The sequence below is a fragment of the Mycotypha africana genome (assembly GCF_025528875.1).
Source record: "Mycotypha africana strain NRRL 2978 chromosome Unknown BDF20scaffold_18, whole genome shotgun sequence".
NCBI lineage: Eukaryota > Fungi > Mucoromycota > Mucoromycetes > Mucorales > Mycotyphaceae > Mycotypha > Mycotypha africana.
In genome coordinates, this window is record NW_026515742.1 from 81,211 (window position 1) to 108,065 (window position 26,855).

At 40.5% G+C, this 26,855-nt stretch overlaps 6 protein-coding genes across 6 annotated transcripts; all 6 read right to left on the bottom strand.

Annotated features, from left to right (window-relative positions):
- Nucleotides 1-1,288: 1,288 nt before the first annotated feature.
- On the bottom strand, nt 1,289-4,600 carry BDF20DRAFT_928786 (uncharacterized protein; the record flags this gene model as incomplete). The annotated part of the gene is made up of 5 exons (XM_053084728.1): nt 1,289-1,519; nt 1,826-2,206; nt 2,299-3,501; nt 3,568-4,456; nt 4,521-4,600. The coding sequence occupies 5 exons, from the start codon at nt 4,598-4,600 to the stop codon at nt 1,289-1,291; spliced, it is 2,784 nt and encodes a 927-aa protein (XP_052930782.1).
- Nucleotides 4,601-5,019: 419 nt separating this feature from the next.
- BDF20DRAFT_908514 (uncharacterized protein) lies at nt 5,020-9,818 on the bottom strand (the record flags this gene model as incomplete). Its single annotated transcript, XM_053083487.1, has 6 exons — nt 5,020-5,383; nt 5,455-5,654; nt 5,921-8,028; nt 8,188-8,823; nt 8,896-9,241; nt 9,492-9,818. 6 exons carry the CDS (start codon nt 9,816-9,818, stop codon nt 5,020-5,022), a joined length of 3,981 nt encoding a protein of 1,326 aa, XP_052930783.1.
- A 9,625-nt stretch (nt 9,819-19,443) lies between these two features.
- On the bottom strand, nt 19,444-19,743 carry BDF20DRAFT_902001 (uncharacterized protein; the record flags this gene model as incomplete). Its single annotated transcript, XM_053082841.1, has 1 exon — nt 19,444-19,743. A coding segment is annotated over exon 1 (226 nt), but the record flags the coding sequence as incomplete, so codon positions are not given.
- Nucleotides 19,744-19,844: 101 nt separating this feature from the next.
- On the bottom strand, nt 19,845-20,486 carry BDF20DRAFT_902006 (uncharacterized protein; the record flags this gene model as incomplete). The annotated part of the gene is made up of 2 exons (XM_053082842.1): nt 19,845-20,118; nt 20,164-20,486. Coding segments are annotated over 2 exons (597 nt in total), but the record flags the coding sequence as incomplete, so codon positions are not given.
- On the bottom strand, nt 20,127-21,515 carry BDF20DRAFT_928839 (uncharacterized protein; the record flags this gene model as incomplete). Its single annotated transcript, XM_053084729.1, has 2 exons — nt 20,127-20,996; nt 21,066-21,515. Coding segments are annotated over 2 exons (906 nt in total), but the record flags the coding sequence as incomplete, so codon positions are not given.
- Nucleotides 21,516-26,176: 4,661 nt separating this feature from the next.
- BDF20DRAFT_902032 (DnaJ domain-containing protein) lies at nt 26,177-26,706 on the bottom strand (the record flags this gene model as incomplete). Its single annotated transcript, XM_053082843.1, has 2 exons — nt 26,177-26,322; nt 26,404-26,706. Coding segments are annotated over 2 exons (402 nt in total), but the record flags the coding sequence as incomplete, so codon positions are not given.
- Between the last annotated feature and the right edge of the window lie 149 nt (nt 26,707-26,855).

The window sequence follows — 26,855 nt, forward strand, 5'->3', positions numbered from 1 at the left end:
TGGGTCGTCGTCGGTGGTTGCTCTCCTCTGTATCGATGGGACGTCCATCCTTGTTTTTACATGCCTCTTCCAACAATCCCGTCAATAGAGCATTCCACGTAGCCTCTTTTAACTCAATCACAATCGGCTCCCCGCCTGAATCGTCTACCTCCGTCGTCATCTCCTCTTTCTCCTTTCTGTCTCCTTTTTGCCAACCGGGATAGGCCTCCGTCACAATGTCCGTATAAAAGGCGCTTAAAGTGTCATCGCCCAACTCGTACAACACCTTGAAGAAAGACATTAGCATACACTATAGCATCGGATCCACCCTCCATCCACCTACCTCACAAAGCCCCTGAAGACACTTCCATTGCATAGGTGATAATTCTCCCTTTTTAATCACTTGGTTCACTTTCTCCGTCATCGACACAGGCTGCTTGCTGCTGTTGTTTTTCGCTATGGATTCGACAAACGCTGGACAAATGCCATGTTCATAAGCCAACCGTGCCAAGCGCCACTTTTTGGTTTGCTGACATAAATATCCCGCTGCATACCACACCGCCTGATCGCTCGCGTCTACTTTTAAAGCTTGTAAATATCTCTGAATCGCACTTTCTGCCAACGCTCCATTCGTTCGATCGTCTTTAAACTCATCTTGCAATAGACTGGCATAATTTTTAAGCACAAGATATCGTAACGTCGTCAATGTCGGTCCTTCATCCTCATGCCATGTATCCTTGTCGTCCACTGTCTTTGAAGGGGAAGCGGAAAACCATGTTAGCCCGTCGTCATGCCGTCTCTAGGGTGCAACAGCCTACCTCTTTCTGTTTGGGTTCAATTAATTTGTTGGCTAATAACGACTCGTAATGTTGTTTCGCTTGTTCTCTGTCTCCTTTTAAATGTATTTGTAACGCTTGTTTATATTTCAGCAAAAGTTGTTCAATCTACAAAAAGAGAGAGACTTACAGACTGAGCCAACCGACCCTCTCAAGAAAATACCGTAGGTTCTTACCTGGAGTTCAGTAGCATCATCCGAACTATCTATCACGCCTTTATTCACAGTACGCCAACTCGTCTAATAAAGAGTCGTGAGACAAAGACAAGCCTTTTTTTTTTTAAATAGATATCGACGCCATTTTACCATAGAAATCAAAAAAAAAAAAGGGTACGTGCGCGCGTGTGGAGAAAAGCGAAAGAATACAACAATTGAAAAACTCGTTTTTTTTTTTTTATGCCCGCTTTTTTTTTTTTTTTTTGTTCCCTGATCTCTCTTGATCAAGGGCGAAATTTTTTTATTGGATGATGATAATTACACGATACGTTCGTTTATTTCAGATACATGACTGTCGTTCTGCAATAAACGCATAGCATCACGAAGTTCCAGGAACAATTGATGGATCATTCTCGCCGCAGGTACTTCCACCGGCGGCATCGTAAACATGGCGAGGAGCTTTTTGACTTGCTTTCTGAATTGATTGAGCGATATATCATGATCAATGGCCTCTGGATGTTGATGCAACGCTGTATCATTGAACGTCAACTAAACAAAGAGAAAAGACTTTTTGAGTGACGGGCTGGAGGGCTCTTTAGGTGGTGGTGATGGGGCTGTCTCTTTTTCTTACCTTTTCATCCAAATTTTCCAACCAATGACTCCATTCATAAGCGTACATCATCACCATTTCACTTCGACAAGCAAATAAAAATTGTAGCAAAGACAACATCATGTTCCATACCGATAAACCTACATTGGCCGTCTACCCAAAAAAAAAAAACATGGGTTGGTACGCGTTTCCAACTACGTTATCCTATCATCAAAAAAAAAAAAAAAAAAAAGAAAAGTCCTTACCATAAATAAAGTCGAGATATCGATCGATTCCAACAGTTCGCGAAGAGCTGGCCATAAAGAGGTCCAAAACAAATGGGTATTCCATTGCACAGAGCTCGCACCGCCCTTCTTGGTAGGTAAATGCGATGCTTTAAGTTTCAAAAGTGTATACGTCTTGATCAACAAGAACCACAGCAGCAATTTCTCGCTGGTCGCACTGTAAGGGAATCCTAGGTCCGGTGCATGGAAATCGATATCGATCGACTTGATCGTTTGCGTCAGCAACTGTATCATGACTGCTTCATACGCGAGCAAGTCAATCACCAATGTATCCGCTCCTTCTTTGAGAATCGTTAAAATGAACCAGTTGAGAAAACGTAAGCATTCTGTACTTTCATCGAGCTATCGTATACAAAAGAAGGTTGATCAAAAAATGCAAGCCAGCCTTTTTATCCGAATCGATGCTTTACCTTCAAATAGCTAAAGATGATCACCATCAATTTTGGATCCTTGACACACAGGGTCATGATCAACCTTGCCACACAGCGATAGCCCTTGAAATCCTTTTTTGTAAACTGTTTACTCAGCGATGGCCGCTTATTGTAGGTCACCAACGAGGGTAGCAAGTGCAATAGCTTGTTTTCAAAGTACGCGCTGTGCTGATGTCGGTAGCCTGCCTCGCCCAACAGCGTCGCTTCCATCTCAGTATACCATTGGCTGCCGGCCGGCGTTGCGTCCCAGACCACGAGCTCTAAAAGCAGCACAAAGGTATCCTTGTTCAGTCGAGAGGAGGCCGCAGAAAGCGCGTTTTTCAGTTCGTCCACTATCATGTCGACAAAAACATTGTTGGGCTGAACACCCGGTATCGACACGAGAGCGCTATAAGCCGTCATCAGTTGGACGACCGCGCCCGGTTGAAGCGTGCAATGGAGTAAACCATGCTTAAACACATGTTGTATCGACGGTATCAGTAGCGCATGTTGGTAGGGATGTTCCTTTAATAAAATCGCCGACATGGTCAACACAGGGTTGATGTCCCAATCGCTCCGCCGCCAATCGCTCGTGTGCTTCACCAGTAGATGAAGAAAGCTCGCATAATCCGCCAAGATGCCTTCGCTATACGAGTGGGAATGCACGCGTTCCACATAACAGCTGGTGTTGTGTAAAACAGTCGAAAACGCTTTGCGGTCCATGGGCTGCTTCATGAGTTTATCCAACACATCCCGCAGGGGCTGGTCACGGAGATAAATCACTTCACCTTGCCCACCGCTACTACCTCCTCCTCCTTCATCCTCATCAGGAATGATATCGTCGGGTTCAATGACGGTGCGTAAAACAAAAAAGAGATCCACTTCGTTCTTGGACCTGTCCGATACGCTTTGATTCTTAAACATGAGCACGAATAAACCAGCAATCGCGAACCGTAAGAAGGCACTTTTGAGAAACTCTTTTGCTTTCAAGTACACAGGATCAGACGTCCGCGCACCCCCTCCCAGCTTGGTCATGAGCTTGCCCAACGTCAAGATTTGCTTTGAGAGGACCATCGCCGTCAAATGATCCGACCGCCGCAACAAGCATTTGAGAATCTCGAGAATAAGCAGCTTGCTTTCCTCACTAATGTCCTCTGTGAGCAACCCTATGATGGCCTTGATGCAACTCACAACACTCTGTTCGTATTCTCGTTCCAAAATATCGTGCTATCACGCAAAAAAAGTGAGTAAAATAGATCGGGTGGTTGAAAGGGAGAGAAAGAAACATGTTACCTTATAGACGACAATCAATACAATCTCTAACCATGTCTTTAATGTCAGGTGACCCAGTGAGGTGAGATCCACATCAGAGCTCACCATCTTTAGAACCACATCGATAAAGTGCACGCCAGGACTATCGTTTTCCGCTAAATTCACCCTCTCTTGATCAAGATAATCCGTGGCCATCGAAGCTACCTTTTCCGCGGCTAAAGGTGCAAAACTATCCATGATTTTTTTCAACCCTCTCGAGCATGCCATCATAATAGCTGCTTGCGTTGCGTCGTTGGGGTTATACCGTAAAGGGCCAAAATCAACGGTCATCTCTTCACCCTCCATCGACAGGTAACAATCTTCAAACCCCATATGCCGTACAAGCGCAAACTTCAAACGTGATATTTCTGGAATGCCAATCGTCGTATGATTGCTTAGCATTTGCAAAGCCAACGTCAACAGTAGCACTTTGACATTGTTGGCGTGAGCTTTCTGTGAGTCTTCGTCTTCTTCTGCCATCCTGTTTTCAGCATTCAAAAGAGAACCCGCCTCCGTTTGGGCAACGTCATCTGTATCTAACGCGTCCAAGATCGATTCCCATTGCAGTACTTGCCAGTCAGGAAACAGGGCATTGAGACGGATCATGAGACTGAGCAGCGGCATTTTTTGCCTATCAGTCGCTGTCAAAAAGTACGCTTCCCAACACCGAAATGCGGAACGTAGGTGAAGCGTGCCAAACGCACGCACCATCGCAAATGCTTTGGATCGGACGTATTCCTCTTTATCCCATAAACAACCAATAAAGTAACTGAAAACAGGGCCTAAATGGGAAAGTTGGCCTAGCCATTCCGTTTGAAAGTCTGCATCCATCTTTGTAAATAAACCAAACAAATGATCAAGACCTTGATACCTTGAAAGGGACGGGTCAGCAAAGGATGTTGTATAACATTTTAAAAGATAGAAAAGCTTTGTACCTGACTTCCCAGTTTGTATCTTCAAAGATTTTAAATACGCAGGCTTGAAAGTACCTGACATCGACTCGAATTAAATGCATTAGCAGAGATAAATTGACATTACTCATATAGTCGTACGTTGGAGTCAGCAGCTCCCATATACTTAAAGATGAAGAAATGTTAGTCATAACTGAAACCCCCCCCCCTAGCAATAACGGATAAAGTTACTCTTACGTTGGGATCAACTTTTTCATACACTTTGACATGAATGCGTCCTTATTGGAAATGGCACCCCACTGAAACAAAGCGTAAAACATTTTGATCACCTCCTCACGAACGTTAATTTGGTCAAACTGCAAATAGCTCAATAGGGATTGGAATAAAGGTATTGAGTCATCCACCTGAATCATAGGTGTGTTTTCCATAGGCTGTGTATATCGCTTGCTCTGTCTACGATGCATAGGTGAAAGTACATTAGATTTCCTATCTCGCCTTTCCTTTCCAAGCATCTCGTGGTCACTTACATCGTGTTGCCACTTTGATTCACTACTAAAGGAACAATACCCATGTCAAACACATGCTTCAAAGGACAGCCAAAAGCATAGCAGGTTAATGCCGCAGAGTATTTCACAAATTTTTGGGCGGTCAACAGGCTTTCGTCCGATAAATTCTGGTTTTCGTTGCTTTCTTTCACAGTCATCAATGCCGTTTCATTCAAATAACTTACGACATCGATGACTGTGCTTCGTGGAGTGACTACGTTCATCAAATTTACGACTTGAAACCACATCATTTTGACAAATTCAGCTATGAGATCCAAGGGTGATTGCGCAGCAACCATCAGTCTTGCCATGTGTGCCAAGTGTTTAGAGGGAATCCCCGTTCTGTGTAAAGAAAACAATGACATTCAGTAACGTCATCTCTCTATTTCAACGTAAAAACTAACCAAACTCACCCTGAATGTGTCAAAAGAGATAACCAGCGTATACCACGGACAATACTCAATGAGTCACTTTTCTCGAATTGTACCATAATGATATCAATAGGATTCGCTACGTCTGCCAACGAACTATTTGATTTGGGGCTGACCTTTTGTATGAGAGCTTTATAAGCACAGAATTTTGCTAAACTACGTATATCCACAGGTGTTTTTTCCTAAAGAGGGTGTCAACTCTGTCCTATCATTATGTTAGAGCTATACATCCATGGCTTTTACCTGTAGAATGTTCAAGCTATTGAAAGCCTCATACGAGGTGTCGAACCATTTTTGCAAGATGGAAGGAAGGGCTGTGAATGTTAATCCATTTGATTTGAGTTTCAGAATCAGGCCAATAAACCTATCGTATTTATCTATCACATTTTGCTAAAGAGGGTTTTCGATCAACTTATGGCTGTTATCCGAGAATAAGGGTACCACTCACCTTGATCACATCTGCGCTGTTTTCCTCATTGAAAAGTGTAGCATCTTCCAGTTCGTTGTCAACAATGTTGTCTACAATGGTGAAAAGTGTTTCACTGTAAAAGTGTTTGTCCATATCATGTATAGCAGCCATCCACTGCATAACGTAACGATCTCGTAATGCAGCACGCGTTGTGACATACAGACTACTAAAACCGCTACTGATGCCTGCTGTAGGGTGAAGGTTACTTTGTCTTTTATAGCGATCAGCAGCAGTAGCTCCGTGCAACACACCACCCCTCAGTTTCGAAAAGACGGCCGCTTGAGTCCATCGGTTGTCATTTTTGCCGCGTGATACAGAATGATGTTTCATGGTAGACGTGTACTCAGCGTGAAGCATCAACAACTGTGTGTCTTCGATGAAAATCCACGATACAATCGTATGCATCAATCGCTCCTGTAAAACGGGAGACATCGATGCGCTTGGCCAACAACGACGAACGAGAAGCAACAATCCACATTCGTTCATTGATAAGTCAAAATCTTGTAAACAGGCGCTGATCGAGGATAGAACAGCTTCGAATTGAGGCGAGTCATCCACAGCGTAGGGCACGGGAAAAATACACTGCACTGTCTCCATGTCTTCAGAAAGAGCGGCCGTATTTTCCAGCCTGGCAGGTTGGAAAAGCATAGGGGAGCCATCGAAACGTTCCAAAGTGCCAAGATTGCGCATGTGCTGTAATAAGATTTCCGTTGCTTTTTCGCTTTTGAATCCCAAGACGGTCATCATCCACGAGAACAGCATAGACCTCTCTAAAGATTCGTTCGGTGCTTGGTTTTCATCCCCTTGATCGTCGTCCATATCCCACATACTAGGACCACCACTGGGACTGCCACCACCCAAAGGCGGCATGGTGACTTGTAAAAATCCTCGTGCGTCACCGCTGGACAAAGAAGGTTTATCTGCTGCTGCTGCTGCTCTTGGGGACGTTCCTCCCGTAGACGCTTGTGAGTTTGCAGGATGGGATGCATCCGTCAAACATTTCATCAACGACGTCAAGTGAGATAAGTAATTTTCGCGGTTCAGAAAATAGCCATCTTCAGCATCCTCTGTTCCAGTAAAATCCTTGTAGAACACTGAAGGTTGACATTGACCCGACTTTAGGTAGTCTTTGCAGCGTTGGATAGCGTCAGCGAGCACTGGACAAAAGGAAATCTCGCCATGACAAGCATCACCGCTGCTGGAGCAGCCGCCCTCTTGTAGGTATTGCTCAGTGGTGGCAGAGGAAATAAGTGGATCTTTTTCTGATGCATTGACAATAGATAAGCAACCAGCAGCCACACCGTAATGGAGAATGGACTCTTGCAGTTGAAAGATATTCAGCAGCACACCTACCTCGTCCGCAGTTTTCTTTTCCAACGTCAGCTTATCGAGCAACAGCGCGTCCCCATAGTACTCTACCAAGCTTTCCGACAAGGCGGCTGTCGTGATTTGTATCTCGCTTTCCAACAACGGCTGAAAGGGTGTACACGTTTGAAAATGGCTGTTTTTGGCAAAGTAGCCTGTCTCCTCGGCGTACGCCAAGCAATGAGGATGAACGAAGCGATTGCATTCAGAACAGCGGTAAGCTTGATGACACAGGCCCCACAAAGGCAAACTGCAGCCAGCGCAGAGTAAGAGAGTGCTTGTATTCACAAGCTGAAATAAGTGTCCGAGCAGCGCCACCTCGACTGAATTCGTCTTTACGCTCCCATGGCGAGCACCGTGATCAAAAAGACGATTTTTGGATCTTAGGGAGACGGGTATTCTTGAAAAAAGCGGGGTAACCACTTTCTGGATACCACCTGCTTTAATATAAGACATGATATTCTGATCACTTAAATCTATCAGCACTGTATCATTGTAACAATGGTAGTGTACATTGGCATGGCATTGGTGACAACGAAAGCCAAAGCCTTCCATTCGCTTGAAGCATTCTTTACAGAAAGGTTCGCTCATATTATTGTAGACAAAAGTAGGGTCTGTATTCAGACTGGCTTTATTAAGACGATGGGTATCCGCTGTTTCGGAAGATTGCTTTTCAGGAGCGGTGATGGTATCAAACATGTGCGGGTACCACGTATGTTCGTCTTGTTGCAAATTTTCTTTTGAAGAGTGTCTGTCGCTCATCTTGTGTCCTTTTGACAGAAGCGGTGAATAATGATCAGTCGGTGGGTAGTGGTTGTGGCGATAATGCTGTGGATAGTGTTGGCGGTAATGGAGAGGATGATAGTGGTAAGGAGAGTAACTGGTGTGCTGCTGCTGCTGCTGGTAGTGGTGTTGCTGTTGCTCTTCGAATTCTTGATCTTGATAGTGTTTGTCCAAAATGACAATTTCTTCCTGTACGCTCAAAAAAGGCACCGTATCTGCTACGACTGCATGGCCCAAACTGATAGGATAATAGTGAAACAAGATTTGACATGCTCTGAACCTCATCTCTGATGTGCCTTGCGCGATGATATCCAAAAGGTCTATATAGAAATCAGGCTTACATATCGTCAAATACGAAATGGCACGATGAAAGTTGTATATAGAGTGTGTGTAATGGGTATATGAATGTTTCGAAAAATCATCCTTCAAGCCGTGTGTGTCTGACTTTAAAGCCAAGTAAGGATCTAGATTCTCAATCATGAAAGCCAGCAGCGGGGTGAAGAGAGCATAGGCATGATGGCTGTCCAATCGAAAATATTGCAAGCTGCTCACACTACTGTGCCCACCGGGAGAATAGGGCGACAATGGGCTGGCTGCGTTCACGATGTTGGGTCGCGTATCAATGGTAAGATGAGCCATTTTTGATGAAATACTTTTGACTTCATCCGTCTGTGAATTGTGAATATTGATGGTTGGTGTATTATGTTCCGCCTTGGGCTTTTTCTGTGCTTCCTCTAAAATCAAATAATTTTTCATCTATCAATAACATGCTGTCCGCTATAAATGTCTTTTTCGTTACTCTATACCTTGTCTGTCAACTTCTTGATGATCTTGTCTATTGCTTGTGTAGGAGCTCGGATTGTCTTTCAAATACATGAGTTTCGGTAGCAAGTTATCCAAATACATCGCGAGCAGTTTGCCTAGCATTTGTCCTTCGGAGAATGTCTCAAAGGCTGGTAAAAACTCTGTTCCTACATGGTATAAAGTGCTCGAATCATGACCTATCTGAATGAGTAGGTTGCCAATGTCAACCAAAACTGACTGCATGGAATACGAAGGGCGTGATGGTCTGGGATTAGGTGTTTTGAATCGACTGTCATTCAATAAGATATCACTTAGAACACTCAATACAATATCAAATTCTGTAGTTTTCTTTTCTGCTTTCGATAACATTGTCTGGATACTGTCGACAGCGTGGGACGGGCTGCCAAAACGAGGTGAAGGAGTGGATGAATTGGCTTTGGATGAGACTGGGGAAGATGTTGGTGTACGTTCTCTATTTGACAGATATTAGAAGAGATAACTATTACTGTTTCTTTCATACTCACAGCAAGCGTTATTTACATTTTATGTCAAGTTACCCTAAAAGAACGGGTATGCTTAGCCCAGCCTTGTGGCATACGAATAGTGCCGATCGCAGTTGAAACAGCAGATCTATTGTGTCATCATTGTCAAACTGTTCTTCTGTTTTCTCTCCACGACAAAGACTGCTCAAATAGACTAACGATGAGGGCGGCCTTTTTCTTCTGTATAACTTGCCCACAATATGGTGAATCATTTTTCGATACTCTTCTGCTTTAGGGGACAACTTTATATTATATTGTTGTATCGTGGAGTTGGATTGTCGTCTCACCGACAATCGATCATTTGAATGCATTGTGTCTTCACTGGGTGAATGAATGTTGATGATGGTGGCATTAAGTGGAGAATTGGGTGCTGTATTCGGCATGTTGGTTGGTGTAGGGTAATACTTTGGATGAAGCCTGGAAATGCAAGTATGATTTTGATTTCTTTTTTTTTTCATCAAAGAGGTTAAATTAGGATAAATCTGCGTGCATATTCAATTGGACGAAATATTTCAAATTTCAGAATTTTTCGTACCTGTGGTTAATGACTGGTAACAATTTAGTATTTATTGTCAAGAAGAGCTTATATGTTGCATATTAGTAGAGAATAGCTAGTGTTACAATACCTCCTTTATTGATATGGACATTCTTGTAAATGATCTCCCTCAGTTTAAAAAGTCGTGAAGAAAAGATAAAATTGCGGTCAGCCTGCTATGATTGTATGCAAAGCAAACACAAGATGTGTATCTCGTTACCCTTCGAAAGAATCCTCAACAACCCTTAGTTTCTGATCAGTCACTTCAACATCGCATTGGTAATGCTGTACTTTGGCCAACTTAAAATTGCTGGTTGAAAATATATATGTCGGCAAAAAATTAAGTGTGATATATAGTCATTCTGCTGTTTCTGGGTTTTCTTTCTTTTCTGGTATACTCCACTCTTCATTTAAGAAAGGATAGCAATAAGGCTAATGACGAGCTGTAGCTACGACAGTGATAATTGAATACCCTTCAACTAGAAATTCGTTCAAAGGATAATGCCACTGCTTTCATAATGATGCTAGATATGCTTGAATTAGGTCCTTGCGATCATAATATCCAAACATTATCCGTGCGAACCAAACTAGAGTTTTTAGTGCATCCATTACTTCTTGCTGCCATTCAATGATTTCTTTTCTGTGGCAAATATCCAAAGATACAAAGAAGCGGTTGAACAAGTAAAGTTATTAGTAGAGAATAAGCATTTGACAGGAGAATGATGACTAAACACACTTATAAGTCAATGCTTATTCTTGACTTCTTCTCATTGTTTTATATTTAAAAGTCAAATGGTCAGACGTATTATAATTGATATGTTGCTCTTTTTTAAACATTTGCGGGTAGTGATTCATTATCTTTTTTTGAAACTGATTACTCACGTATTTTGTATGGCTGTAATTATCACTGTATCCATTATCGAACTGTCATTAAAGTGCAATTGTATATTGGCGCGGGAGACTGATGCTGTGAGGGAGGCTTATTGTTTAATATTGCCAAGCAAGCACAGGGTTTTGTAACAACAACAACAACAAACAAAAAAAAAAAAAAAAAAAAAAAAAAAAAAGGAACCAGCTGACTAGACTCTTTCTGGTGCTGGAAGGTACCAAGACACGGATTGCAGAAACATGCAAACAAATTCCTGCGCATCATTTGAGAACTTTTGTACAGCACTCTTGTAATCGATCCGATAATTTCAGAAATAAAGTGCCTATTCAATATAACTCCATGCTAGAATTAAGGAAAAGCATGACATGCTTGCTATGCAATGCTCAATATATAGCCGTATGTTTACTCTTGACCGTCGTTAACCGACGTACAATTGTGAGGGGCTGGGCTTGTTGCACATTTCTTTTTTTTTTTTATTGAGCAGCACAGATTATAAGTAAAAGACCAAATCAAAGAATAATATATATCGAACGCGTTCGTAATCATATAAATGCATAGGGGTACAAGCATTCCATACAAAACCATCAAAGTTTATACACGTAACTATAGCAAATTGGAGCTTTTCTTCAAGATCAAAGAGTTTATGGCAAGTAAGGTAATAGAAAAAATTCCTTGTTAATGAGTAATAATAACAATAAAGGTTGCGCCACCTTCTTGTAAGTTCATTCTTTGCCTTGAATCTCACAACTTTATTCCATAAACAGGTGGACTATGGTATGTTGGGCAATGGGTATAGCTGTGATATACTCTGAGGAATTCCTTGCCTCTTGAAAGCATCAGCAAACCCTAAATAAAAAAAGTGTTTAACGTTGATAAGTCGATATCCGCTGCTTCTATCTTGAATAGTGAGAACATACACACTTCCCTTTCAGACAGCTTCATTCATTCATCTTGCATTTGAGAAGCAATTTCAATCTGAAAACTACCAATTCCAAAGAAACAACCAAAATAAGTCACCGCAATGGAGTGGAGTGGTCAAGGCAAAGGATAGCCTCCAAGGATTCAGAATTGAGTAGAGCTAGGAATAAATTTGCCTTCATAAATCCTTCAGTAAAAAATTCCTATGTGTCCCCTTTCAGGCAAGCTCTAGCTTCATCTAACCATCTTGCTTTTAGAAGCAATTTCAATCTGAAAACTACCAATTCCAAAGAAACAACCAAAATAGGTCACCGCAGTGGAGTGGAGTGGTCAAGGCAAGGATAGCCTCCAAGGATTCAGAATTGAGTAGAGCTAGGAATAAATTTGCCTTCATAAATCCTTCAGTAAAAAATTCCTATGTGTCCTCCTCAGGCAAGCTCTAGCTTCTAAAGATGGAAGAACAAGTGCTGCTCCATCTTGTTACTCATGTCGAAAACTTATCATTGTAAAAATTCAAACTCAAACTATTTAGGTTTTTGTTATTTGCACTTTACATGCACACCTTGGAGTGAAGGGGTTTAGTCCTTTGACTTTTGGTAATAATTCGAGCCCCCCCCCCTCGAAAACTAGTGCACATAAACTAGTGCAAATACGCATTCATTTTTATTCTTTCTCCCTGATTATTATGATTAGAGATTATTGTATTTTTCTTGCGCATAGGAATTATCAACAGGGGGCAGAGCTTTGCCAGGGTCAACGAATAAAAGGGGTTTTACAATGAAACTGTAATACTAGGGAACTCAATTGAATAAATTGCTTTCCATAAAAAAGGTTACCATTACGATTTAAGATTTGTTATCCTTAAAACACCCTTTGTGAACACATAGTCGATGGAGATTCTGTCGTATTTGAGGCACGATGGTAATATATTTGCAAGGAGTAAATCACTCACAACGTTCAACGAAATATTGAAATAAGACTTTGATCTTGAATATTAGTACTGTTCATATCTTCGTTCCCGTTTGGTAAGCGGTGTGTTCGATTGCATACATATGAGCTTCAGGTCAAATGTATCAAATAAAGCTAAAACAATATTAGTGTAATGGCAGTGATCTATTGAGTACGCTGAAAGACCCTTGCCCAGAACGACACTAGATATGGTGTTAAGAATGCTCTGAATAGATAAGTTACAACAGAATTAACACTTAGAATAAGATTTATTAACGTAAAGTGCAGATAGTATTAACTAAACAGAGAACATATATAAACAGATAAAGCAGATCAAAACACTACTGCAACTGAATATGAATATAGGATAGTTTCATATATGATGCGTCTGAAATGTATCCAATGAGGAGGCAGATGGTCATTACAATTAGGATCAGCCACAAGTGTAGCTTTACGGTTGATCTTTTCGCTCGATTTTGCAGATCCCTGGAAGAACCAGATTTGCCTCCTTTAGATTAATAACTGTTGGGAAGATCTCGTTGCTCTTCTACTCTATGGAATTGCATAGTAGAAAATGTAGCGGATATTGCGTTTGCTACGTTTAATGGAGGAAGAATCATCGACTAAACGCTCGTTCTGAAGTTCCTCAAATTCAAAGTTGTCCTGCCAAATGAAGAAATAGTTCTTACAGCACGCTCATAAAATCAGCACTTGCTTGTTTCCAAGTAGCAAAAGGAACGGTAAGTATTGCAAGAATAGGGTTGTATCTTTTGATACTGATATATAACAGGTTTCTTGGACGTTATGGAGTTCAGTATATAATCAAGATGTTAATCTTTGCTATTTGAATAAAACTAAGTTGACAATAGATCAAACACAAACAATTGAAGAATATTTAAGGTGATGTTTTCTAGTAAAGTACATCTGTAACGAGGGGTAAACACGTAAATTATGAATATAACTCAAGCTTAAGATGATTCCCTTCATTCTTATCTGCTACTGTTTGAACACACCTTTTATACACCTTTTACTAAATTTAAGGTATTGTTCTGTCTGAAAAAGGGCTATACTGTATCCATGGTGCAAATATTGATCTTGTAAGTGTAACGTCAAACGAGTCAAAAGACTTGGCCGATTTGACCTCGAATACGTAAATAGTCTTTTGTTACTTTTTCATGTGGTTTTTTAGCAGGATTTTATTTGACTAAACTGTGGACCACTAACTACAGTATTTTAACTAATATTTTAGATGAAATACTTTTTTTTTGGACAATTAGTATTTTAATTTTAGATGAGTTGCAACTGTGTTGTAGACGAAAATATAAACCGTTTAAACAATAATTCAAATTCCAAAAACTTGTCAGTAGTGTGAAATGGCTCTTCCCAACTCCCAACACTTTTTTTGGTCAGCGGAGTCCAACTCGGTCTCCAAGCCCAAAAATCATTCTAAATGCTCCTATGCCCAAGTGGTCACGGCGTCTAAACGTGTTTCGCTGATGCATAAAGGCATCGAAGCTCCTGATATTGATGAAGGCACGACTTATAGTCGCCTTCAAACACGTGTCTATAGGTCCTCACGTACAACGGGGCTTTGTTATTATCTATTTCACCGGTTCTCAAAGAGTACTCCGAACTTCAGTGTATGCAATTAGTCAAGGAACAGCACCCGGAGGTATATGGGTGCACCATTGCAAACGACGGTAGTAACAGATATCTTGAGATATATATCCAGAAAGACAGTAATGATCTCGCTTATAATGGCGTCAAGTTTCCCAAAGCCAAACTACAAATTCTTCCCTGCCAAGCTATCGATGACACGAAAACGATTACTAAAGTCACTCTCACGAATTTACCTATGTTGCCCCCCACCGAAGTATTGGCTGGTTTACAAGAAAGCCTTAAACCGTTTGGAGACTTAGTTGACATAGGCATCGTTACTGAACCTACCACCGGCCTGTTCATGGGATCAGGTTACGCTGTACTAAGCACAAACCCCACCGACTCCACAATAGTTCAATTAGCACACACTGTTATGTGGCAAAACACAGATGAAGTCTTCCATTGTACTTGGAACAACATGCCCACGTGGTGCCGCTATTGTCATGAAACTGGTCATACTAAATTTGAATGTGAAAAATCAAAAGCAAGAATCCGCTGTTACAACTGCCACCAACTTGGCCATCGGGCTTTTGAATGCCCTCGTAAGACGATTAATCCGCAAGCTAAGAAAAGAAAGACTACTCCCGCTCCCGTAATCGCCGAATCTATTCATGCGGCCAGTACTGAAACCGCATCACCTAGTAAACCAATTGAAGCTGAGAGCCTTCAGGATGAATCAGATATCGATATCGTCAGTGACGCCGACGAAGATATTGATGACATGGAAGTTGAACAATTAGTCGCAGAGAAAGATATACCTCTGGATGAATTAATGATCGCATATAAACGGAAATTGTTTGACGAAGCTCAACTTGAACATCAAATGGAGAACAACGGGTTAGCCGTGGAAGACTTATCAACCGAAGATGCAAATGCACTGCGCAGGCTTCATGATGATCTAACTGTTTTAGTAAAGGAAATTAATAGACGTCAAGATGACGCCTCTGCCGAAGAGGCTCATCAATAATACATTACCCTAAACAATATATATATAATGACAAAACATATCTCTTGTCACTACGCTTCACTGAATGCCAACGGCTTGGTGAAGACCATCACATCCTCAACTTCCACTTCAACCCATAACTATCTACGATATCTTAAACTTCAAAAATTTGATATCCTTTGTCTACAAGAAACGCATACCTACTCCTCAAACATAACCGATCGCTTACAACTACAATTACAACCTACTCAAGCCTTTTGGACTGATTATGTAGGCATTATCTCTTTTTCCCCAAAGTTCCAATTGACTTTACTAGATACTTCAGCATGGTATTCATCCCATCGATTCCAGCTTTGTAAAGTTACCCATCCTCAACAGTTTTTTACACCTGTTTATATACTGAATCTCTATGCACCCGCTTCATCCCCACCGAATCGACGTTCTTTCTTTTCTGACTTGACTAAATTACTACACAATATGAATACAACCATCCAATTAGACAGATTGATTATTTCAGGAGACTTTAACTATTCACATCTCCGTGAAAATGGCTTAACCTCTGCCACATCTAACATTTGGGAAGCACTGCTTACCGAATCCTTTTTCAATAGTATGATACTTAACAATATGGACAGCCTACCCACTTTTCAACGGCAACACGGACCGACATCGGTCGTCACATCTGTCATTGATTATATCTATCTGGGCGAAAGCCTTAGACACGGTATTTACGACAACGCTAATATAAGAATTGACCCTCGATGGTCTGACCATTCGATTTTGTCCATCCAGTTACGGGTAGGCAAATCCGAACTAGGTCCTGGAATGCTTCGGGCGAACCCATTTTTATTAAGACAAGACAAATTCAAACAACATCTCACCCATCGATTAGAGCGTCTCGTGGAATCGTTTGACTCACGAATTACGTCTCAAGACCAGTGGGAACAAATAAAGCAAATTACAAAAGAAACAGCCAAAACGTATGGAAGGAAAATCTCTTGTTGGCGACAAAAAACTCTAACTCAACTCGAAAAACAACGCAACCGCCTGTTACGGTCCAAACCACCTGCGTCCGTTCTTACAGAAAAATTACCTTCGCTGATGGGCAAAATTTATAAACTACAACAGGAGCTCACAGATATAGCAGCTTTAAAATCCGGCGTTCGATGGAGGGAACAGGGCGAGAAATCAGCCTCATACTTGAAAAGATTACATCAACAACGAAGCACACAACAATACATGGCCGGCATCCGCCGAGAAACAACCAATGAAGCTAATGACGTGATCACAGATCAACAGGGTATGCAACAGCTTGTCAAAGAATTTTATCAAAGATTGTACACCGCCCAGCCAGTTGCACCTGAATCTATTCGGGCATATTTAGATAGTATCCACTTCCCAACTAAAGTAGAATCATTCGAATCTGAGAACTTAATAACGTCCGTTACAATCGATGACTTACGCCAGTTGGCCAAGCGGTCTCCTACCCAGAGTAGCCCTGGAAATGACGGACTAGGATATCCCTACTTAGCATTTTTATTCAGCCTTCCTTTTCTTCAGTCAATTATCGTCAAGGTATACAATTATGCTTTAAGTGATGGGATCTTTCCTAGCTCATGGAAAGATATACGGGTCCGCCTTTTGCCCAAGAAAGGTGACTTAACGTCTTTGAAGAACTGGCGTCCCATTTCTTTGATTAATTGCGACGGGAAAATCTTTACGCGCCTCCTCACACAACGCTTGGCTCCCATTATGACTAGAATCATCAACCCATATCAGAAAGGTTTTCTTCAAAACCGTTTCATAGGTGAGAATGGATTGATAGTACATCTAATTTTACAACAAGCGCGACAGTTCAGATCAGAAGGAATAGGCCTCTTGTTAGATCAAGAAAAGGCCTATGATCGTGTTCACCCCAGCTACTTGGAACAAGTTATGAAGCGCTTCGGTTTCCCTGCCAAGTTAATTACTAGCGTTCAACAACTCTTCTTTGGCAATGCTGTTCAAATCAACACCAACGGGTTTTTCACCGATGATATTGCCCAGACCCGGGGACTGAGACAAGGAGATCCATTATCCCCTCTCCTTTTTAACCTCGTTCTTGAACCACTGCTTCTGTCTATCCAACAGGATCAATCATTTCAGGGTTATTACTCGCATGTTCAAGGATCACCACAGCGAATCAAATATCTCGCTTATGCAGACGACGTCTGCGCATTTGTTAAAGATGCGAATGATTTTCAACTGTTAAATCAGCACCTTCAACGCTACGCAGAAGTTTCTAACGCTCAGTTCAACCAACACAAGACGGAAGCCTTTTCTCTATCAGGGGATAAATCCATGTCTTGGACATCCTTATTGCAGCCGCATAATATCTCTGTTTTCTATACTAAGTTCTCTCCTTCTCCTCTCCAGTATTTAGGCTTCTATTTACCTTATACGATTCACCAACGAAATTATGTTCAAGATATATTATTAGAATTTGTTCAAAAGCAAGTGGCACTTTATTCACCGAGACAATTATCATTACGCGGTCGGGTAACGATAATGAATACACTTATATTGTCCAAAGTTTGTTACTGTCTTCGTATATTCCATCCTACCAAAACCTTTATCAAAGCCTTACAGAAACTTAGCTATCAGTTTGTATGGCGGAAAAAATTCCCATTAGTTTCCTATGCTCGACTTCTTATGCCCAGACACTTAGGAGGAGTTGGTCTGTTAAATGTTGCATCGCAACATTTAATCCTGCAAATGAAATGGTTAATAATGTTATTCTCACCACAGCCTTCCCTAGTTCAAGTACTCCTTCGCCATCATTTCCGGTTGATGGGCATCACATTTACTAGTCCCATACTTCCTTTCTTTTGCGCTATTCATCGAACTCCTCATCTTTGTCATCCAACCTCGGTAATACCGATTATGTTCACAGCGTTTGATCATTTGAATGTTACCCTCCCATTGGAGGATATTCCACTCAAGAGCTTATTACTCTTCCCATTGCATTCTTTGTTTACACGCTTACCAGAGTCGCACTGGCTAGAACGCCATCCCAAGATGCTTGCCAACGCCTTTTTCCGCTACGACCAGTCCACGAACCGCCTCATAATGAAACGACCAGGTGAATATAATGTGAAACCGCGGTTGCTTTCACATCTTTTGGGCCGATTACTCACCGATGCTACAGTTCAACTTCACCCGTATATCCACAGGGTGCCGGCAGGCTCTTCTATCACTACCGACGACCCAGATAAGTCATTGGAAATTGCACTACTACAACGATTGGCCAACAGTAACCTTTGGCGTCATTATTCGGCTTCAACGTTTAGACTTCATCATCACATCCAAATGCAACAAGCATCAGGTATCGGGGTGATCCCCAAACGGATGTTCATCCTGTTCTGGTCCCTTCCTTTGTTTCTTCCGGCTCGTGCCCTAGGCTATCGCACCATTTTGAAAAATTACCATGCTTATCAGTCTTACAAGCCGCAGGGGTAGTTTCATCTGCTACCTGCCGACTTTGTAATCATGATATTGATACGTTCGAACATTTTACAACCAGTTGTCCACCACGCTGGCAGATATGGCAAGAAGACCTCGCGGTATATTTCCCATCCTTCGACTTTGATCCTCAAAGCATCTCCGCCGCCCTAAGATTACACTCGCCACCATCACTACCTTCGTCCGAGCAATCTCGATTTTTCACCGTCTGCTTCAGTATCCATTGGGCTATCTGGACGTCATTCTTTCGAATGATATTCCATGATATTCCTTTTCATCCCCCATCCGTCTCTAGTAAAGCATACAACATAATTTCTTTGAGCCTGTCTTCCTCGCAGCTCATGCGGGAAGCGGCTGCTTTCGACTAATTTACTTGTCATAGAAATCTTCTTTTCCTCTCCATGTCCCACCCCTCAGCGATGTGTGACTAATTTATAAAATAATCTACAAAAAAAAAGAAAAAAGGAAAAAAAAACCGTACTATTCCTCACCTGTAATGATCTAAATCCTTCAATATAAGGAAAACCGTGTTTATTACGGCGATACTTTCTTCTTCTTCGCTGGCTTTAAAACGTCGGGTCTTCCCGCTCCAGACCAAACTGCTTGAGTTATAGTCATCATATTGATAGCGGCGTTAATGTCTCTCTGCCATAGCCTAGACATTGCTTGCAATGAAGAACGCCGGTACCCTTGAATCCAGGAGTATCAACAAATTGCATATCATCATAGAAACAGAGGCTGCATGTTTTAGAGGTTTTGAATTCATCGATTGTGACAACAATCAATTGACCTTCAGCTTCACGTTTCTTCAGAGTTGCAAAAAGTTTACCGACAACACCGCATCTTTGCCCTTTCAGCTTGACTACATCTTTTCCAAACATTCCAGCACCAAACACGATCAGTGGTACCCTTCTAGGAAATCCTGAGTACTTATCAGCCTTCCACTTCTTGTCACTTCTAAAAATTATCAATCAGTGCGTAAGCTAAACGATGAACATGTAATTCATTGAAACTCACTTGGATGGCTGCTGTTCGTTGACATTCTTTCCTTTCTTTTTCTTCTTCTTCTTTGCCTTGCTTCTTTTCTTGCGATTGTATTTGGATGTCCCATGCGTCAATATATTAGCCATTGTTTCCGGTGCTCTTTGTCTACCTTGGTACAACATAAACCGGTCCTTTGCAGTTCCGGGTCCATAAAAAGCCAAAAGAGCGTCCAGGTTATTGAGCGTATAGGCAGTGTATAGCTCGTATATTTCCAAACGAGAGGTTTTTGGCGAGGGTATCTGACTTTATATGAGATCTATGCCTGTAACGGCCTTCTTTCTGTTTAACTTGGTACTGTATTGGGTCGACCCTGTCATATGATAGTATTCAGATTTAGTGCATCTTCGCACTTGTCTGTTATATTCAAGGCCAACAGCAGCAGTGAAAACAGACTTTCTTCGGGGATCCAGGGTAATAGGTAAATAAGTATTGTCAACTTCATCCAGAGAGAAATCATCAAGAGTGAGGTCAAATCTTTGGAACGAGGCACCATGGCCAGATTGTTGTCTTTTATAAAAAAGAAAGTCAACTGAAAACCCATCTGTTCTGACAATATTACCAAAGGGCTCTTTGTTATCACCATTTGGTGTTAGTTCAAAGATACTACTTTGCCTAAATTAAAATTCATATATTATACTCGACTGTATACCGTATCAACTGTATGCTTACCTTTTGTACCGGAGTTTCTTGAAATCAAAGACATTGAAAAACAGCTCTAATTGGCTTTGGTAATTGCGGGGTAAAGAACGTTTCACAAAAGAAGACAGAGCGTTCACGCTCAAGGTAATGAACCTCCATTGAACGGAAACCTTTGGCAGTAAGGATAACAATTTTGGAAGAGGACGTCGTCGTACGTCAAATGGTTTATGATCATCGTGTTCCCTCTCAAATTCTGCGTTCAAAGATAACAAAAAGGGTACGAAAGACCCAGGATCAGCAGATAATGTCTTCATGTTCACTTTCTTCCCCAGCTTCTTCTTCCAAGGTTCACAAAAGGTTTGGATCTTTGCTTTTATATCTTTGGTAAGGTAGTCATCAGTTGGCCATTTAGGTTTTCCTTGGCATATCTCTTGATAGCAGAAATCACTTGTGACCTTTTTGACAAGCTTCCAAGGCATACACTACGCAAGATGAGAGCTTTTTTTTTAAAATTCATGTAAGACCCCAAGTAATATTGAGTGGCAACTTACCACAAATGCCGTTTGTATTTTATATATCAAAAAATAGAGAAGTTTCTCCTCAAAATTTTCCACTATACTGTTCGTATAGGAAGTAGCAATTTCGGTGCATGCTTCTGTAATGGCTTGACTAAGTCCAGGAAAGAGCTTGACAGGGAAGACAATCTTAGGGTAAGTCGTTTTAAAAGAATCAAACGAGCTCAGTAATTGTTGTGATATCAGCCTACTATTTTTTGGTCTTTGTCCATTCACTAGCTGTATCATAGAGTACCAGAAATTTTGTGTAAAGATACATTTAATACACTTTGGCTCAGCAAGAGTGGCATTTTTCGAGACGTAATAATTCACGAAGAGTTTGGCTCTAAGAACCAAGTTTCGGATAACAGAACAAGCTTCAACAACTTTTGACTTGAATGTGTTGCGATAGTCACCAAAAACGCAGTTATCAAGAGGCAACCTTCTTGTAAACGCCTTGTAATTACTTCCCAAATGATGTTGAAAGACCTCTGCCTTTAATAATACATGTTGAGGACACAGAGGAGAACGCACCGCTTTATGTCCTGGTTGCTTGCATTTGGTACAACACGCATTGTCTTCATCTGGGTCTTCATCTTTTTCTTTCCTTGCTTTTTTCTTTTCTTTCTTGATTTCAAAGTTCTGTTTGCGTTTTCTGCCTTTCGAACCAACTATAGGTACAATGAGGTCGCTTACTAATGATGACTTTACCAACTTTCAAAGCCACCTGAGCTGCTGACCTTGATCTGCAGTTTCTGTCTCATACAATTGACATTTAAAGTATTGTTGGGTGTAATGACCCCCTTTACCGCAATCAATACACGTTACATCTAACAGTACACGATGATTAATCTATACGTATATATATGATCAGGTAGATAGGCTTTTTTCTTTTCATAAATTATTGTTTTGAACATGGGTCATAGTATGTATCTTAAAACGTGAAATAAAAGTGAAAGAGACAACATTTGACTATAAGAGAACAATATATTTTATAGTGCTTTTCTTTGAAAGTCACCCATGAACGCATATAAAAAACATTGACGACAGATAATATAACCATCCCGTTCCGCTATGGTATCTGTTATACTATGTCCTTCAGCCCTCTATCAATGGTTTGATGTCAATCAATTCAAAGTTGACCTTTTTTGGAACTCAGGCACCGACGAATATCGGTTGGTCTCGGAATACATCGTCATTCAATAAAGTTGTCAATCCTATTGCAAGATAACGTCAATAAAACCATTATTGGGACTTTTTTACTGATAGAGACTCATTTCTAGGGTTCGATTGTATGTCATCCTTAATGCTGCTTGGATATCACTGAATAATTGAGTATCCAAATTCGATATCCAAAATACTATAAACTTTTCTAAAAATATTTTTTAATAAATCTAAATTTAAAATGTATATTGTCCATTAAAAATTGTAAATCGTCTAAAATAGAAGGTAAAATACATTATTGACGCGGTCCAAAATTTAATTGGCAAGCGTCTTTGAAGATCACGTTGCTGGCTTCTCTGCTCGTTTCTTCCCAACAAACCTTGAAGTAAAAACAATTTGAGCACATACTTTTTCATTGAAAATCAACAAAGCAATGATGCGTTGAAGGGGGTAGTAGAACCTTTTCATTTAGAGATGTTAGCGACGTTACAAAAGTAATAACAAGCTCAGTTATCTGAGCCCTCAAAAAACAAGAGTGACGACACGATGAAGGCTTTGGACAAAGTTGGTTTAATGACGAACGATGGAAACACTTTTTACGATTAAAAGAAGAACGTACATAGTCTCTCCAGTTTTGTTCCTTCATTTACGGAAACTGTGATAGCTTCTACGGTTACGTACTGGACAGCAACGGCTAAAAGATGAAAAATTGAACCATATCGGATAAGCAAAGAAATAAAGACAAGCAATAAATTGGAGTGTACAGCAGGAACATACAGAATCTATAATCAATTCATATGATCAGAATGCTCAGATACGCATTGCGAATGTTGTTGAAAGTTTGATAAAAAGGCTGTAGCTGCCCAGGACGGACAGCAATCCCCAGATAGAGAGACAATGGCGGTCTTTTTGATGTCAACTTTGGCATTACTGGCGTCTCCGTACATAGTCAACAGTTGTTCCAATATGGGCCATTCATCAGGTGAGGCCAGAAAAACTTTCAAATCATCAGCGTAGCTTAGTAATTTGAAAACCGGTGGATGGTACCATTGGATGGGGCTGTCATCTGCTCCAGTATCCGGATGCCGAACGATTGGAGGATTGGCCATTAAAGAGATTTGTGATGAGAAAGGTGACAGTGATACTCCCTTAAGAGAAGAGACCAAAATTGTACGTAGAAATGGCTTGAACATCAAATTGAAGAACAGAGGTGATAAAGGATCTCCTTGGCATAGTCCACGACCTCGTCATAAAGGCTTTCCCAGATAACCATTAATTGAAACAGAGATGGCCGTTGAGAAAAATAAGGACATTAGTGCTGAGATAAGATGAGGAGGAAAGTTGAGCCGTGACAATGGTCTCCAAATACTCAGAGAGGTATGGTCACCCTTCTTGAACAGCAACACCATCCTAGTTAGTTTCCAAGATAAAGGAATATCACCATGTAAGGCCTCATTCAAAACGGTTAAGAATAAAAGTTTAGCTTTGGGAAACTTGTTGATCAAGAATTTGTAAAGTTCGAAAGGCAAACCGTCCAAGCCAGGACTCTTTTGGTTGGGAGTATGATTCACTACGTCTAGCAATTCACCGGTAGTAAAATCAGCACCCACAGTATGTGAAGCCTGTTCCTGTAAGATCACATTGTCTGGTATATTGGCTAAAAGAGTGTTCATTGCTGCTAAATTGTACGGTTGCCACGGAGCGATACCGTGTTAAAGTAGTTGCCCACAACCGGTCCAATCTGATCGATAACTAATTTAAAAGCTTCAGATTGATGTTCAAACAATCAGCTAGGTAAGCTAAGTATAACAGCTCCTGGCATGAGAGCGGTCTGTACAATGGATTGTATACGCTGAGAACGGTGGTATTCAGCGACCTCAGGGTCTTCGAAAATAGTTTCGACAGTGTACAACTTTTTTTTCCTGAAATATCGAATTGACTTTGAGAAAGAGGAACTTTAGTTTTTAAACCTTTGGTCACGATGGTTGACCAGTTAGTCCCATGTTTGGTTTGTGAATCGATCGTCATGGGTTGACCGATGACCAGAGATCTTGAATAAAAATGTAGTTGTTGTTTGTGAATGCTACAATCTGATTGGTCAGTTCAATAAAGGTACTGAATAGACGAAAGAAAGGCCTCAAGGCTCTGTCGCATTTGAGGCACGATGGCAATATATTTATATGAGTAAATCACTCAAAACGTCTAACGGAATGTAAAAAATAAAACTATGATCATCAGATATGAGTACTGCTCATACATTCATTTTCGTTTGGTAAGCGGTGTGTTCGATTGCATACGTTCTAAGTCTAGATCAAATATATAATAAATAAAAGAATACAGATTAAGGATAACAGGTTATCTTTATGAAATGCATTTTACTTAGATTATCTATGTCTATATGACGTTTAGGTATATAGCAGGATTAGTATATGTACTCGTAGGATATATTGATTCAACAACCAGAACATAGTAGTTCACGGTACTGCTCCTGCTCTGGAAATAAAGTATGGTTGGAGATAAAAAGGCTCAATCACTCCTTATTAATATAACAACTGTTATCGCAATCAAAAGAATACGACGGACGAATATTTCTTCCTAGCTAACATCTATAATCACTTCCACAATATTTGAGCTATACAACTGGTGGCCAATAAAAATTGGATTATAGTGGTAGCTGCATGACCACCTTGGATCTGCCAGGATAGCACATTACAAATTAATCCGCTCTGGGATGAAGGAGTAATTATCCACTTAGGGAAGACCTATTCTTTTATGGAAACCTCTGACACACTGAGTATTATCTGACCATGATACATTAGTGTCGGTTATAGATCCCAATACACTAATTTCGTAGACAGCAAACAGTATGACTCTTTTGATAATAGCAGCAATTCTAGTTTTCTTCTTCTTTTTCACTAGTTTGTTTTTGAAAGAGAACTAAAGAGGTGGTTTGATTTCGTTAAGCTTTCGTGTTTTGTTTTCGCTTGTGTTATTCATTATCTTTTACCTAATGCGGATGTTCGATGCTAACCTTACATGTCAAAAATGAACTTGAAACCGAAATATAGCCATTTTGAATTTACCCAGAGATGTAAGAAAAGTGGTCCATGGTGATTAAATGAGAGAGGAATATTTTGAGACAACCTCATTAATATATGGTGGAATTTGGTTCATACACGTGTAAAAACTGATTTTGCCGCTTCAAGGACAATGGTCATAGATCTATCACAAATTCTGGCCAACCAAAACATTTAATCATGATGTTATTATTTAATTCATGTAACAGTCGACGTAAGCAGTGTCTGTTTCCTCCTTAAACATAATTGTAGATGTGCAATGCAGTTGTTACGTCTTCTGACATTTAGAGGGCTATCTGATGATTGAGTTAGTTATTAAAACAATTTCTTGACTTTCAAATCTAAGTGCAACCACGCGTCGGCTTTGCTCCTCTTCTCTCTCGATGCGTTTATACAGCTCAATTCATTTATACAATCAGATGCTCATATATAGCCGAATCCTTGGCTGATAAATATGAGATACACTTTGGACATTCCTGGGAGAGGGGCTAACATTACGTCTAAACGGTAATGAATTGAACGAATATTTATTATACACTACGCATCTCTAATCTACTATATGTACTTACTAAACCATCTTTTGATGTTCTCACGTTTTTTCACAAAGGATAAAGTTGGTACTGTGACAAGGCGATCCTTTCTTACAATTATTTCATCATTTCAGACATATAACACACTCAACTCTAACTTTTGACACTGCACCTCATATGTAAGTATTACAGCATTTCTTATATTTTTTTTCTTTGTGCCTCTTTACGTATTAATAATGAATACCTTTACCATATTTCATTGATCTGTCTCGAAATTGGTCTCATAGTTCATATACTCTATCAGTATATTATGACATGACAAAATGTAGATTTTCGGAATTATGGTCAAATTGTTGTGGACCATTTTTGTTATCAAAAAGGAAATTATAAGCTGTTTTCTGCTCTGAATGTATCCCAGGCTTGGTTAAAGTCGTGAAGATGCCGCTTGCTAACAACGCTGTCAACAGTTGCAGTAGCAGGAAGCTGCCAAAGAAAAAAAAAAGAGTACATGTCGTTTAGGTATGGCTAAAGTTGTACTCATATCAATCGATAGGTGTTTCTTACCTTATCAGGGTGTACTTGAGCAATAGCTTTCATATACGTTATTTTACATTTTCTAGCTTCAATTAAATCTAACATAGTTACATTTTTCCATTGTACATCTGACCATAGAATCATATCCAAAGAACTTAACAATGCTCGTAGATTCTTTTCTTTGCCTGCTTTCCAAATAGTAATCTGTGAATTCACTTTGTCTTCCTTTTCTAATCGTCCCGCTTCTTCTGCTTCCTTATGCTTTTCTCTATCACGCATTGCTTTTACGGCCTTGCTATTATTGATTTCCTCCAATCCAGCGTCTGTTAAATGGGCTTTTTTGGGTGGCATAAACATATTAAAGTCAATATCAGAAAATGTAGTTGCACTGCTATTCGTACTGTTCTGGTTAGCTATCGTTGATGAGGATGGGATGGTTCCCATTTAGGATTATTTGCTGACGATCCATTTTGCATCGCTTG